The sequence below is a fragment of the Echeneis naucrates genome, chromosome 3 (genome assembly GCF_900963305.1).
Source record: "Echeneis naucrates chromosome 3, fEcheNa1.1, whole genome shotgun sequence".
Lineage (NCBI taxonomy): Eukaryota > Metazoa > Chordata > Actinopteri > Carangiformes > Echeneidae > Echeneis > Echeneis naucrates.
The window spans coordinates 11,499,200-11,514,166 of NC_042513.1; the positions used below are offsets into that span (position 1 = coordinate 11,499,200).

The 14,967-nt window shown below is 38.6% G+C and overlaps 1 protein-coding gene across 1 annotated transcript; it reads right to left on the reverse strand.

Annotated features, from left to right (window-relative positions):
- Window positions 1–10,454: 10,454 nt before the first annotated feature.
- On the reverse strand, window positions 10,455–14,714 carry LOC115040812 (proteasome subunit alpha type-4-like). Its single transcript, XM_029497860.1, has 9 exons — window positions 14,611–14,714; window positions 14,088–14,113; window positions 13,916–13,958; window positions 13,615–13,777; window positions 13,403–13,480; window positions 11,943–12,031; window positions 11,689–11,819; window positions 11,188–11,311; window positions 10,455–10,682 (listed from the first exon to the last, which is right to left on the reverse strand). The coding sequence occupies exons 2-9, from the start codon at window positions 14,088–14,090 to the stop codon at window positions 10,528–10,530; spliced, it is 786 nt and encodes a 261-aa protein (XP_029353720.1). The 5' UTR covers window positions 14,091–14,113; window positions 14,611–14,714; the 3' UTR covers window positions 10,455–10,527.
- Between the last annotated feature and the right edge of the window lie 253 nt (window positions 14,715–14,967).

A 14,967-nucleotide genomic window follows, 5' to 3' on the forward strand; every position in this document is an offset into this window, starting at 1 on the left:
CCAATATGATACGTTTTCCACACAAAATTCCTCTAAGTTGATCCAGTTGGAAATTTTTGAGCTCACCGAAGAGCACCCAAAACAACAACAACTCAGCCAGCAGCCATGCCTCCTAGAGAAGATACAGGTCTCATAGTGTGACGCCACTGACATTTTAGTTTTCCATTAGCATAATGATACTAATAATGAGCAAACCTGCAGTCCCACAGAACACATTTGCCAAATGTCCAATGTATTTAATGTTTTCGGAATGTGACTAACTATAAAATATATCTTTAACATGAGTTCTGCCCACTAACTAAAACATTTAGATCTTTTTTTCTGATCATGTGCACTCACAGCACTTGGCTAAAACTCAAAGATGATTTTTGTTTGGTTGGTTTGGTTGAAACTTGAAGAAGGAGACAGAGTATGCTTATTTTTGTTGCTTTATTTACAATACTCAATAAGTTGAGTTTGCTAAGGACCATTTGGGGCAAACGTGAGTGGAAGTTTCTGGTTGATTGTCTTATTTGATATATTTGGAGAAGCAGACACATTTTCAAAGGTTAGGGGCTTCCTCTTCCTCTCAAAATCAATATTTTCTAAAGCTGGGATTTTTTTTTCTTTGCAAATACCTTTGAATTGTCACTCATTACAAGTGCAACATACCAACCATTAAGTAAAAAGGAATATTCAGGATGCAATTTAGTGTTGAGGGCATTCAGCAGAAGTAAAAGCGCAGGAGCAGTGAGCAGAACTAATTTCATCAAATATTAAACTTGGTCAGGAGGCTCGGCTGAGCAGTGCACAAGTCCATTGGGATTTCCCAGTCTGGCTGCATGAGGAGAGCTGGAGGATCATGGGACGTTTTGGACAGGAAGTGGATGTGGGTGGCAGCCATTTTGAAAGTTAATACAGTTTATTGAAGCATAGCATCAGTACATCTTGTCTGTCACTCTGCTGTCACAAAGCGCCACTTTCAGATAATCCCAAACCAAAACCTTCTTTTTCTATGCCAAGCCTGTAGTAGTTGAATTTACGCTTTATTGACTTTGCATCTTAAGGCCTCTTTAATTAATTTATTTTTTATCTATGTTTCAGTGGCACTTCACCGTTCTCTCTCTGTTCAGAGTTTCAAAACATTGTTTCAAAGCACAATATAATGTTTGCTTTTATCCTAATTTGAAAACTGAAAGTTGTGAGGAGATCCATAAAAACCTGCTATTCTGGTTTTTGTCTTTATCAGCCAGTCACTATCGTCTAAACACAACTGAGCTGCATGTTAAGAATATGTGAAAAGAGGGCTGAAGATCCTATAATAACAGAACAGAACTGTCATTAATCTAATAAATCTAAATATTAATGTAGGAAGTTTCAGACATAGACAGAAAGAGCCGGCGAGAGAGAGAGAGAGAGAGAGAGAGAGAGAGAGAGAGAGAGAGAGAGAGAGAGAGAGAGAGAGAGAGAGAGAGGGAGCAATTTTAATGTAATCCATGTAATCCAGGTGAATCATGAGCACATACATCCTCTCACACAGTAAGTGAAGTAAGTAAGAAGGAATGTGAAGTCAGTATTTGACCTGCTATTCAATTCATTTGACTTTTATTGTCAAATAACTCCAACCCATTTTGGGCAGATTTGAATACTACAAGTTAGGATATACTAAGAAAAGCACTTTAATTTAATAGACATAACAAATTTTTTTTTTTTTAGCTTTTATCTATTTGTTGCCATGGTTCTAAAGCTGTGCTATTATTTTTCATATTGGGCTTTCTAAGGAGAGCTTTGTACAGAAGCTTTGAAATGAAAATCACTCTGAAAGTTTTCAGTCTGGTTCTGCGATTCTCTTGCCAATGGAAAAAAAAAAGCACCTCAGGCTGAATCCCTTTAGCACTTATGTCTTTCGAGAGTTTCAGGACTGGTTAAATGTCCAAGATTTATGGATATGATTAAAGTTCAGTCACCCTCCACTGTTGCCCAGAACTTCAGTGAGAGTTATGTGAAGAACATGTATGAATCATTTTAAAAATCCACCTCACTTCCAGAAAGTGGCGTCTGCTACAGTCAAGCAGCTATCCACTGCACTCTTGGTGATGCAAAGTGACTGTACAATTTTTATTTGGGAAATGGAGCTCCTGTAGTTCAGGTGGATGTTTTCAGGCTGTGGTAGGTGCTGTTTGAAAAGTGGGGGCTGTAATGGGGTCACTGAGTGAGAGGGAATATTTTGGGGGGTAAAGTGAAGTGCATTACCCACAGGCAGCCAATAGGTTGGCACTATCCTGTTGCCCTCCGTCACCTCCACTCAGCTCCTCCATCCGAAGCGTACTTAGCCCCATTCATAATGCATGCTCAGCACCAACCCCCCATGCAAAGGCCTGTCATGGCTCGTTCCCTTTGACAACTCAGCCCAACTCTACTTTTGCCCCTAAGAGGATGCGGACGGTTGCATAATTTAGTTGCCGCCTGCTGTTTTCGGGACTCATCTCTTATCAAAAATGTAACAGACTGAGTTTCTGGGGGTGTTTTATCTAAAGGGGGCAATGGAAGATGTTCCAGTTGAGACAATGGATGTAGGTGTGGGCCGAAACTTTTCCAACTTTGACAACTTTTCTGAAATCTTGCAACGTCATTGACATTTATGGCAACAGCTGTCCTCAGGAGATAAATCTTCACATTTGAAGGAACACCAGAACATTTTTATATTCTGCAATTTAAAAAAAAAAATTGTTCAGACTAATTAAAGGTATTAAGAATTTAACTGCAATTTAAGCTTGGACAAAAATCTTTTCTGACCGACAGATTTTCTTTCCATTTCCCATCATACTTCTGAGGCAATTTATTTATCTTTTATTTACTTAGGCAGATTAAACATTCTTCTTCTTCTTCTTTGAATAACTAATATGAAATTATTGTTATCTGAGCACATGCATGTTGGAGTGGAGTGGTGGTGGTGGAGGGGGGGTTACAGTGTTTATCATATTTAATAAATCAGAGCATTGTTTCAGTGGAGTTGATAAAGGGAAACAAAAGGCCCATTGAGAGTAACTCATGTAGCCAGTGTGGCCAGCTGCAGTTGGGCAGGTCAAGGTGACTGAGGTCACAAGGAGAAGAAAGATAATAAAGAGAAGAACGAACACCTGCCAAGAATATCTGACTTCACTCCATTAAAGAAAAGACTGGAGTCACTGTGTTCGCCGATGTGTCTTTAGTTGAATCAGCATAGATGTCACACATTTGCCTTGTTAGAGAATACAGCGAGAACCAAAATTTTTATTTCTTACTGGTTTACTGGCTCCTCCTTAATTTGATTTGACATTACTCTCCAAATGTCTTTCTTATAAGCCAATGTAATACGTCAACTGGTCCAATCAAATCATCTAAAGTAGTGAAGGCCTGGGCTGATGAGGTGAGTACATTTTCTTTTTAATTTCACTTTTCTACGAGAGAAGTCTGTAATCACAGAGTACAAAGGAGCAACAATAAATTACAATAAATCACATTTGACCAAAGCTTCAACGCATCGCCTCTTTGCAACAGACAACTCTTGGCAAGTAGGGGAATGAAGTCTGATGCTGAACTCTAAACATGTTGTATAGACTGGAGGGTCAAAAGCAGTTAATCCTCGTGCTGGCAGTGTAGCAAAAGCACATCTTACAGATTCCACATTTAATGGGCAATGTCACAATGCGGCATTGTATATAATGTATATCATGTAACTTTTTAAAGGTACGGTACGTAGTAGCTCTCTTTCATTAAAATTCATATGCACCATAAATGGTGAAAGTCGGCACGTACAGGTTAAGCGTTAGATCCCACAACATGCTGGATGTAAATGTAATTTAACACATTCCACAATCCATTGAAGGAAATGATTGAATGTGTATTGATATATTAGATCATTTATGGAAAATATATAAAATATATGTGTAGCATGTCAGCTACATTTCTGTCATGAAGGGTGAAAGCTTTACATACTCAAATCAATCACGGCAGCAAATAAAACGGCGGGAAGAACCATTGGTGTTTTTTCAAGTTGTCGTTCAACTAGTCTTAACCTGACATTAAAACTAGAGACTTGGGTTTACGTCTTATCTATTCCACATGGCGGTTTAATTTCCCCACGCTCCAAGAAGGTCTAAAGTTGATTCATCACTTTGGACTGTGAAAATGTCCTTGCATCAGTTTTGTTGACACTTAGCTTGTCAACAAGAAAGCACATACATGAGATTATCCGTGCAAACATCTGGTTATGTTTCAATGTTAGGTAACCTAGCAGCCATGTGATGGGAACAAAAGAGGAAGTCAGGGGACGTTGCAACTGCTCCATAATATTAAATGGCAATTGTTGGAACTATGATGACAGAGGTCTGGCTCCTGTTTCTGCACCTCCTGCTGCTAGAGACATTTAAATGGTCATTTGATTTGGAGAACTTGCTGATTTTGATTGCTGATAGTTGAGTGTTTTTTTTCTTTTCTATTATAATTTCTACAGGAGGGCACAAGAATGAAATGAGTTTGATTCCCCGGCCTGGGACCTTTCTGTGCAGAGTTTGCATGTACTCACCGTGCCAGCGTGGGTTTCCTCCCACCGTCCAAAGACATCGTGTTTGGGTTAATCAGGTCTGAGTGTGAGTGGTTGTTGGTCTCTGTGTGTCTCTGTGTGTTGGCCCTGTGATGGACTGGTGACCCAGAGTGAGCTGGGATTGGCTCCAGCACTCACAGCGACCTGGAAACAGATAAGTGGTAGAAGAAGAATGAATGAATGAATGAATTTTTTACAATAGTGAACTCAACACTTTTTCTGATTGCAAGTCAAGCAACATGTTTGTAAATGAGAATTATATTAAACATTTTACTTTGCAAAATAAATGTCAATAAACAATGAAATTTATATGTAACTGTTCTGTTGTGTTACTGATCATTGCAAATGGGAAACAGAAGCTGTGTCGGCTATTATACTGCCATTATTGCGGTTTCTATTGGGAACATTTTGTCTGGAGTTGGGTTCTTATTTTGGGGTTTCTCAAATCAAGATGTGATATTTCTATTCCCAACACATAATCAGTGTACTTGAAACTCTGATTGTAAACAGAAACAAATGTCCATGTTAACAAACTCATGATAGTTTTATCCAAATCCAATCTGCATCACAGAATGTGCGAAGGATATAGAGGTGGACAATAAAAGCTAAATCCAACTTTATGATGTCCAAAATCCCAGCTGTGACTCTCTGAGTGTGTGATAATTGCTCTCTCCAGGCATGAATGTGTTGTAAAGTTTTTTTTTAATGTCTAGAAATGAGCAAATCACCATTTGACAGAGGTTGAAAAGGAAAGCGGATTAAGAGCCCAACAGTGAAACTTCCATTCCTGCTTTTACCACTCAATTGCCTCTTTATACAGGCAAGCATAACGCGAATGCCTGATTTGTAGTTTGTCGCTGTAGTTTCCAGCATTTGAACTATGAGAAGAGCCTGCATAAACAGAATACAGTTTCAAATAAAGAACCACTAACAATCATCATCAACAAACTGAGTCTTCCATGTTTGGTAGAAATACAACTTATGTCATTGAAATGTCTTTTTTGGAAATTATAGATATCAAGTTGATGCACAACTTGATATTAACTTGACCTAAGGTTTTGTCCAATCAGGTCAGAAAAGAAATGTACAAGCTAGACATGCTTTTTTTTTTTTTTTCTCTTCCCACAAGCCAGCATGGGCAGTAAGTCGTTTTGGAGAGGTTAAAGCAGTTCAACGTTACAGGATATTTGACAGTGATATAATTTCAAGGCTGTGTAAAATTCCTATGCCCCCCCGCCGCCCCCCCGGGAAGAAAATCTAACAATACTGGCATAAATTACTGCACCACAACACTTGCTATTACGTTGCAGAACAATAGCTTCATATACCTTTCCATAATAGGTAATATCTGCCGCACGCCTCCGGCTTGTAATTATTGTTTACTCCCATTCTGGCTCCATTTATGGTGAACTGTCTTGATCTGGTGGCGAGCAGCGACTCTGTAATCTCAAAGATGTGCAAGCTGCTCACAAAATTACTGGCATGGATGAGAAGATTATTTAATTCCTGATTCCCAGTAAGGTCAGGATTTCACGCATCGGTGAGTGGCCTTGGATTCAAATAGGAGCTTGATGCTTAGTGGTACAGTCAGTAAGAGAGGCAATGATGAAAAGCAATGCAATCAAGACCCTCCCTCCTGTCCATGTGTGTTGCCTTCTGACTGCAGGTGTTTGTGTGGAGGAGATCAAGGTCACTTTGTGATTTTGCTGTTTTGTTTTGGGTTTTTTTTTTTTTTTTCAACTCAATTTTTAGCTGATGTGCAGTTATAGTTCATAAATTAACATTACTCTCTTTTAATAATATCAACAACCCGATATCAACGCAGGTCTGTTATTATGGCCGCTATCCACAGAGCTTCAGTGTGGATGTTGTTCAGATGGTGTTTCAGAACAATAAGATCATTATCGGCCTGCATCAGAGATGACAGAGATTATTTCACAATCCCCATAACTCCCAGGAACTACTGTCCCAAAGTAAAACTATATAAAAAAATAGTATGATAAATGTTCATTTCCGTATTTGTCACCATGCATTTGATACAGTTTCCACATGTTTTGGCGCAGTGAGGGATACTGATAGTTGTGGAGGGAAAGGGGCTTTCTGCTTGTAGTGCAGGTCGTGGGCTGCATCGGCAGTGGTGGCCGTCAATGGTATTTTGTATTGTACTAATATCAATGTATAAATTTGTATATGCTTCTATCTGTGATTTTCAATTTGTTTTCTTGGTTCATACATCTACTGAATGGGTCCATGATGTCCAGGGGTGTTATGGTTCACCTACAAAATTACACTGAAAGCAGAATTTAAGGAGACACAAAACGACCTCAAGAGCGTGTAATGTTTAAATGTGAAGAAATTGAATGTTTTGTTTTTTGCTGCGGCTGCAGCAACAGCTAATGAAAAGATTTTCTGACTGGTGTCTAACACGGCATAAAGTGTGAATCTTCTGTCTTCTCAACTGTCTCTCGGGCTGGGCTGGTGAAATGTGGTTAGAAGACACGAGCTCACTGAAATGGCAACAAGTCTCAGGTCATGTTTAGTCTTCTATGCTAACTGCTGTTCCTTCTCTGCAGGGCGGAGATGGAGCTGGGAAGATGTCTGCATGTTAGAGAAACTCCCCCTTGTTTTTGTCTACTTCAGCCTCTCATCGTCCTCCTTTTCTCTCTTTCACGCTTCCTTCCTCCCCTATCTCCTCCTGCTGTTCCGCCTTCAGTGCTAGCAGGATAACACACCGCCTGCCCCTTGTTTGGACAAATTAATGCTGAGATGTCAGCCTTGATTCTGATGTATACCACCTGCCTTGGCCTCCAATTGACCTCGTACTCCAGCTCCCACTTAAGAGACATTCCAGTGCTTTTCTGGGACTTTGTTTACACTGCAGCAGATTGCCCTGCTCTCCCTGCCAGCCTCATCATAGTGAACATTGGTGGGCGGGATATTGGTCATCCCAATATCCCACTGTTGTCCTGCAGGATAAGTGAGTCGGCAAAAGTCTCAGCAATCCCGAAGAGATAGTTTTGCATTAAATAATATGAGTGTCAGAATGAAATTTAGGGCAAAGACATTACTTACACAATGCACACAACATTTACCAGATTTAGAAAACAGTAAAGATGGGCACTCAGGGCCTTGGCATCTCTCATTCTCTGCTTTAGGCTCGGCCTCAGGAGGGGAGGCCTGCAAGTGGCTCCAGTTGTTCAGATGCCAAGTTCCTCCCACTCAGCAATGTGAAAGCTCATGTGAACACAATGACCTCACTGCGTCTGGCCTTTAAATGAATTAGTGCTGCTGATTTACAGCTTAAGCCCATGTAAGACCCTAACCAAAAGGCTGAAGTCAGATAAAAAGAAGTTTTCATTGCAGCAGTCTTTATCTTAGATGCATCTCAATATCTGAATCTTTAATGGGACAATGTCACTTGCAGTTGGCTAATAGAACTTGGCAAGGAAAAGTGAGGAATGCTTCACGTTAAACGGGACCAGCCTCCGCTTGTGGGTGTCCAAGTGAGGAATTAAAGTTGTTTACAAAAATGCATTTGATTTTATGTGCCGTTCACACAACACAATTAACACGATTATTCTTTACTAAAAGAAAACAAATGGAAGAAAATTGGTAACCGAAAAACAGAGATAAAACAGAGAAGGGGCAAATAGCCATTAATAAACATTCATATTAATTTCTATCAATCAATTCAATCATACTTACTGTGTAGAAATGCTAAATATGGGGACTTAAAATGAGGTGTTACTGAAAACTGTCTGGTTTTGTATATTGTCCAGTGTTTGGTAACACATTCTGTTGATTGTTCTGAGTGGCCACTTTGTCATTGATCTTTTAACAGCAAATATTGATCAGGTGTTTTTTTCCCCATATTAGGTCTCAAAAGCTCTTGATGGAGTGTTATCTCGAGTTAATTTCTTAATGTCTTTTATTTTGAAATAGAGTTTCTTGCCAAGCTGACTGTTAATATTATCTCTCTCAGGCTAATGTGTTGCTTGGGCCTGCGTGTTAACAGAGCTATTGATAGAAAATGAAAAATTATCCCCAATTTTTAGTGATTAAAAGATTATTGAGGGGTTCTTTAAAGCACAGATCCTTCTCCTAATTTGGCTTCTTGAAATGTGATGATTATTTTTGTCTGTCTTGTATCAAATTAAACTAAATATTTCTGGATTTAGGAATGGCAGAATGAACAAAACAGATGTTTTAAGACATCACAATAGAAGGCAGAATATCCCCCATTTCCTCATTTAATTTCAAAAAACCTTTGCTTGATTATGAAAAGTATTTGTTTCTGGAGCCCCAACATTCATTGTTTTACTTATACAGTCAGTGTTAACATGACCACAAATCCATATTTTTGTGAATCCATCCGACTAGTTGTTTTAGTCATTATTAACCAATTAATTGCTGAGCAAATCAGTCAATTCAGGCTTTCTGAAACGTGGACAAAAGGGAAAATCCACATGTACGTGTGACTATTATAATCATACTACTAGAAACCTTGCATTTGCATTAAAAATGTGAACAATTTGGAAGCCACATGGTGATCAATTCTGCAACATGGTTTCTGGGAATGGTGGGGCTTGAACAAATTGAGGGGGAGTTCATGTTCTACTATTATGTTTAAAGTATACATGATGGATATTCAAAGACAGATTCAGGAAATCATTGTGCTCAGCGAATAACATTTGACTGTCTTTGGCCAACAAAGTCCAATATAAGATTTCAATAAAAAAAAAGGACATTATTATTTCAACAGAATTACTTTTTCAGGTGGAGATAGCTTTAGTTCACTGATGAGGGGACATGTATGTGTATTTAATTCTTATATTTTGGTGGCTATGATGTTGTGCGATGTGGGTCTCTGTGTGCGGTTAATAAGCATCCTCTGTCCAGCTGTTTGCTGCATCACTTGGGAAAACACACAGCAAGAATTGTGTTTTTCTTTAGGATTGTTTCTACATATTGTAAAGAGGTCATCATCCATCTTAACGTGAAACGCAAAACTTTAACAATGCAGCACAGGTAGCAAAAATAGATGCCTCAGGACGAGACTGTCTCAACTACAACGTGCAATAAAAAGAAGCCACAATAAAATTGCACACGTTCAATCTGGCCACGGCAATGTCATCACAGAATGTGAACTAGAGCAATAACAGCTGTTTTCAATCTGGGCATGGCCACCTACATAGCAACTGAGTGCCCATTACTGATAAAACAGACACTTATTCACTGTCACATTCACCACCTGCTCTTTGATTCAGCACAATTCACCACATGATGTTAAATCTGTCTTTCCAGAGCTGATGATTGTTAAAATATGAAGAAAACTTATGTTAAACACGTCGATCACCCTCATCAAAACCAATCCCAAAAATGTTATGTAAATAGCAAAATAGCGTAGTTTTTGAGAGTTTGTCTTTACGTCAGTGATTCTAAATAGACAGCTGTGGTCTTACGTATTTCTGCCTCACCGACTGGATCCCATCCACTACTGCCCTGAAATTAAGATATAGTTTGTGATTGTTTTTTTTTTTAATGCTTAATACGTTTAACACTCATACTAATTACTTCTAATGATTGAATAAATTGAAGATTTTTTTTAACAACAGATGTATTAAGAAAAAAATTCCAGCACAATAGTTGCTATTCTGTTAATTTTATAATGCTGTAACTTATTTATTTACTATAACTACTTGTTGAAGGTAATGTGCCCTACCCTGCTCATGACTTATACCACCATCAAGTGGCAAAAAACTCTATTGCATGTATTCGTACTGAAAATAGGCCAAAATGATGGTAAGCAGTTTTCCTCTAAATTATCCTTCATTTTGAGACAATGAGAAAAAAAAAAGAAAAAAAAAAAAGAAAAGAAAAAGCACCACCATCAGTTTCCTCATTTTTAATGTAAAAGACAAGACAGTGCAGAATTTGGTGACATGTGGAAAAAATGTATTTGCTCATTTATCGCTCTCCTTCTGCTCCTTCTCCTTTTTGTCCTTTTCAGCCTTGGCCTCTTCAGCCTCATGTCTCTTGATGAGCTCCTCCACCTCCTTCTGTTTAAGCACTTTGATTTTTGTTTTCCCATCTTCCCGTGTCAGGGTAGCAATCTCCACTAAAATGGTAAATGTGATCATGTGTTATTGTGATATCATTTACCATTTAAAACCGATACTTCAATCATGTGATCTCAAAGCACTGTGGCAACAAGGCATCCGACAAATACCAAGGATTGTCATTGAATTACTTATTTAGCTAAATAGCTACACTGTTTTTGTGATGTGTACAACTTTCTGAATGAAAAGAGTTCTGATTATACATTTAGTAAAATAGTTTGTAAGTCGTAAGTATGCCATTTTAAGATTTTATTTTTGGGCTTTTGTGCCTTCATTTCAGTCAGTGACTGGCAGAGAAGCTGACCAGGGGAGAATGACCAGCAGCAGAGGCCCCTGGCTGGATATACTCTAACCGCTTGACCAAGTATACAGTATACAGTACGTTACATATTTGATGTGGACGGCTGCCCCTAGTTACAACTACTGTAAAGCTGTGGACTGCATTAACACAATGTGCATCAGTGCAAAAAAGATCAACTCCGTGAGAGTGTTGCACAACCTTACCTTTCTCTGCTGAGAGTTTGCTGACGTCCATTGTTTTATTGAGGACTTTGACGGCCAAAGCCAGAGCAGAGGAGAGAGTCATCTCTCCCTCTTTATAGTCCTGCTTCAACATTGACACTGCAGCCTGAGGTTGTGAAGTCAACACATCAAACATTATAAAGCAGAACACAGTGCAACTGTAATGTGATTCAATTTGTGTCTCATAGTTAAACTGACAACTCAGCATTACCAATAAAATTTCAAATATTAGAAATGCTTCGTTTTTGCATCATCCATTGTTGCATTTGCTGTGAAACAGAGATTCTTATACTACATCAATAACTGCATGACTTAATATTAGGTATGTGAACAATTTCATTATATTTATACTTTCAGGAAGACTATAAGAACTCCTATAAAATGTTGTTCACATACTCAATTAAATCCAATTAACAGCATGAAATGTGTGGTCTGTTGAGATCATCTCACTGATTCTCAATAACCACGTCATCGCAGACTCACAGCGCTGTTGTTGCCAATGCAGGTTGCCTTCCAGCCTCCATAGTTGCCACTGGGGTCACTTTGGTACAGCTGGAAACCGTAGTGTTTGTCCCAACCCATGTACAGCAGGGAAACACCAAAGGGCCTCTTCCCTTTATAGACAATCCCCACAGCAGTTACACAATGCCAAAATCTATCTGTATTTTTATACCACATCATTCATTCATCTGCATTTTTCAATAATATTTCAGTATCAGAGTAACTGTGCATCATACCTCCAAACTGTGTGTAGGCTTGCTTGATGTCACACAGGGCTGTCACCAACTGCTCGCAGGGTATTGGCTCTTGGTACTGCAATAAATATCTGAAGAAAATGTAAAAGTGGTTAACAGAGTGTGGGGAAGGTGATAAATACAAAGTAAAAATGTGAATGTGTTGACTTATATATATATATATATTTCACAAGTCTGATTTATTTTTAACCTCTTAATTGCAAAATTAGCAATTTTTTTTTTTTTTTACATTTTCTGATATTCCTCTTGCTTGAAATGCAGGATGATGAGTTTAATTTGATGAGATAAATATGCTGGCTTCAGTAAAGGAACATGTAGAGCAGTGATTCCCAAACTGCGGGCCGGCAAATCATTTCCAAAAAAGCATGATTTTTGTGGGGGATCAAGAAATGCGTGATTTTTATAATTATATAAATATAAAAATATACAGATTTATGTTTTAAATGTTAAATCTATGTTATGTTTCAATGGATCTGAAACATGTTTAAATATTATTTTCATTATTTTGTTTTGTTTTTCCTTCAAGTATTATACATGTGACAACAAGAGATAGGAACTTTTTATTGTTATCGGCTGGACCACTTTGCAGCAGGACCGCACTGCACTTGACTTATTTATCTTTGATAATATTCTGTTAGGGTTAGGATTTTCTTATATTCGATGTCAAATTCTTATATGCATTTCTCCATTGTTGAAGGATACGTTATTTATGAATCATTTATTAATTAGCCTGTTACGGACCGCCCATTTCTGATATTTGTGTAGTGCTGTTGGACAGCTCATTGAATGATTGATGTACGTGTGCGCGTGTGTGTGCACAGCTCTTTGACAACTGTGATACTGAAGGAGTTGCGACATGTTACAGATGCGGTGTGAGTGACTGTGGAGTTTCCATCATATTTCTCCTGTATTCAGTTCAGTCTTCAATAAAAAAGTGCTGTGAGAACGCATTATATGGTCTGTATATTTATGGGGTCGGAGGTGGGCTGCAAACATTTTTGAGACTTAAAAGTAGGCCCTGAGTTGGAAAAGGTTGGGAACCACTGATGTAGACACAAAAGTCTACATTAGGCTTCTGTTTCACCACTGGAGGTCGCCAAGCTGGTTGTTGAACTTACAATGCTTCTATTGCTACCAACCTAGTAAACAACTGGCAATGACAATGCTTGCAATGTAGTAACAGCAAAATATACAAAAAGTTCTGTCAACAAATCCTGTGTTTCTGCATATGCATATCCACTGTCTTGTTCCAAAGTCCTTTGTTCATTTCTTTGATAGAAGTTGAAAGAATATATTTCATTGTTGACCGTTCTCACTCAAGGAAAGAATTTATTTGTTACATTTAGTTAGATCCGATATTAATAATCAGACCTAGAATATCCAAAGAGGTACAAAAGACAGACTTCAAATGTAGATGGTTGGTAAGTATTTGTTCGTCTTACCTCTGCGCAATTAGCCGCAGTTCATTTGTAAGTACATTGGCATCTGATGTGATCCCAGCAACACTGCATGCCATGTCTCTAAAAACATGAGAACAACAACAACATGAGAAGGATCCCACAAGTATCACATTAGGAATACTGAGGTGTCTATTTTTCTAAAAGACACCAAGTAATTGCTGCCTTTACAGTCTGTCACAGTTATTTCCACTCACTCATTGAGCTTATAAATCTTCTCAGAGAAGAAAACCTCATCAAGCAGCTTGTGGATGTTGCGTCTCTCTGCTGCTAATAGCACTCCATCATTTGCTAGAATCCCCAGACATGTTCCAGCATGACCGATTGCTTCCATGGCGTATTCCACCTGATACAGGCGTCCTGTAAAGACAACAGAAAGAATTATATTGAATTTCCTTGCCTAATAACAGCGGTATAAAATTGTTCAAATGAAGTCAAGGACATGTGAAAAGATTTGGTAAGTACTAACAATAAAACAAAGGCAACAACAAAACTTACCTTCAGGAGAAAATATGGTCGTTCGGGAATCATATCTGCGTGACTAAACAATAAAGAAAAAACCCATAAAAGGACAGAAAAGTTTTGAAAAATTAAGTGATTTGTGCAGATTATAAGAAAATCCTTTAATTGTCAGTCAGTGGGGAAATTTGCAATAATGAAATCTACCTACCATTTTTTCTCTTCTCGGTAAGTATCCTGCAAAATATATATATATATATATATATATATATATAAAAAAAAGGCTGTTGGAGATGAGGTGGTAGTAACAAAACACTGATGGAAAGTTGCAGAATATTTCCTAGTGTTTTTCTAATTTCCCTGGGTATAAGCACTTTGATTTCTCATCTAAAACTTTTTCAAGACAAATATAGATTAAAAAAAACAACCAAACAAGACAAACTTAGACTTGTGAGCCTTTCTTTTACAAGAATAAACCTCGAATCCAGCCTCAGAGAGTGTTTTTGCACACATTTGTTGGCACTCCTCTGTTTGTTGGTGTATGACAGCGAGCTAGCTGCTGCTCGACAGAATGAATCTGCAATATCCGAGCATGCTAATTCGCTAGCATGTTCATTAGCTAGCTCCAATCAAACTCCTCTAACTGGACCGACACAAACTCAACAAAAACATTATAGTGACGGCTAAATAAAAAAAACAGAGCTGATACATATCGTAGAGTAATGACGCATTACCTTAGGTGAACTGGTCTAGGTTAGCCTCCTTTGGTCCAGGCTCGGAGTTCCGGTACTTTCAGTTTGGTGTTCCCTCGCACGGACCGGATGCTGCTGCCGTGACGTCATCGCTCGGCAGCGCCATCTGTCCGGTGGAGGACCGGTCCCCTTCCGTATTACTGTGTGCAGTTCAATGACACCTGGAAAACCAAATTCTCCCTGAGATACTGAAATACAGGTAGGTCAGAGTGAACAGTTTTCCTGTTACACGGAAGAGCAATCATGTCTCCCATCACCCCACTGCACAGACTTTATCTGTTTTGTCCAGCAGGTCAGTTCGTCCAGCTCTCTACTAACAGCTCCAAATGACCCAGACTG

What these genes read in the sequence shown, in the direction of transcription:
- LOC115040812 (XM_029497860.1), bottom strand. An exon ending in AGCCTACACACAGTTTGGAG is followed by an intron (nt 11,820 to 11,942) that starts GTATGATGCACA and finishes TTGTCTATAAAG; the next exon opens with GGAAGAGGCCCTTTGGTGTT. An exon ending in GCATTGGCAACAACAGCGCT is followed by an intron (nt 11,312 to 11,688) that starts GTGAGTCTGCGA and finishes TCACAACCTCAG; the next exon opens with GCTGCAGTGTCAATGTTGAA.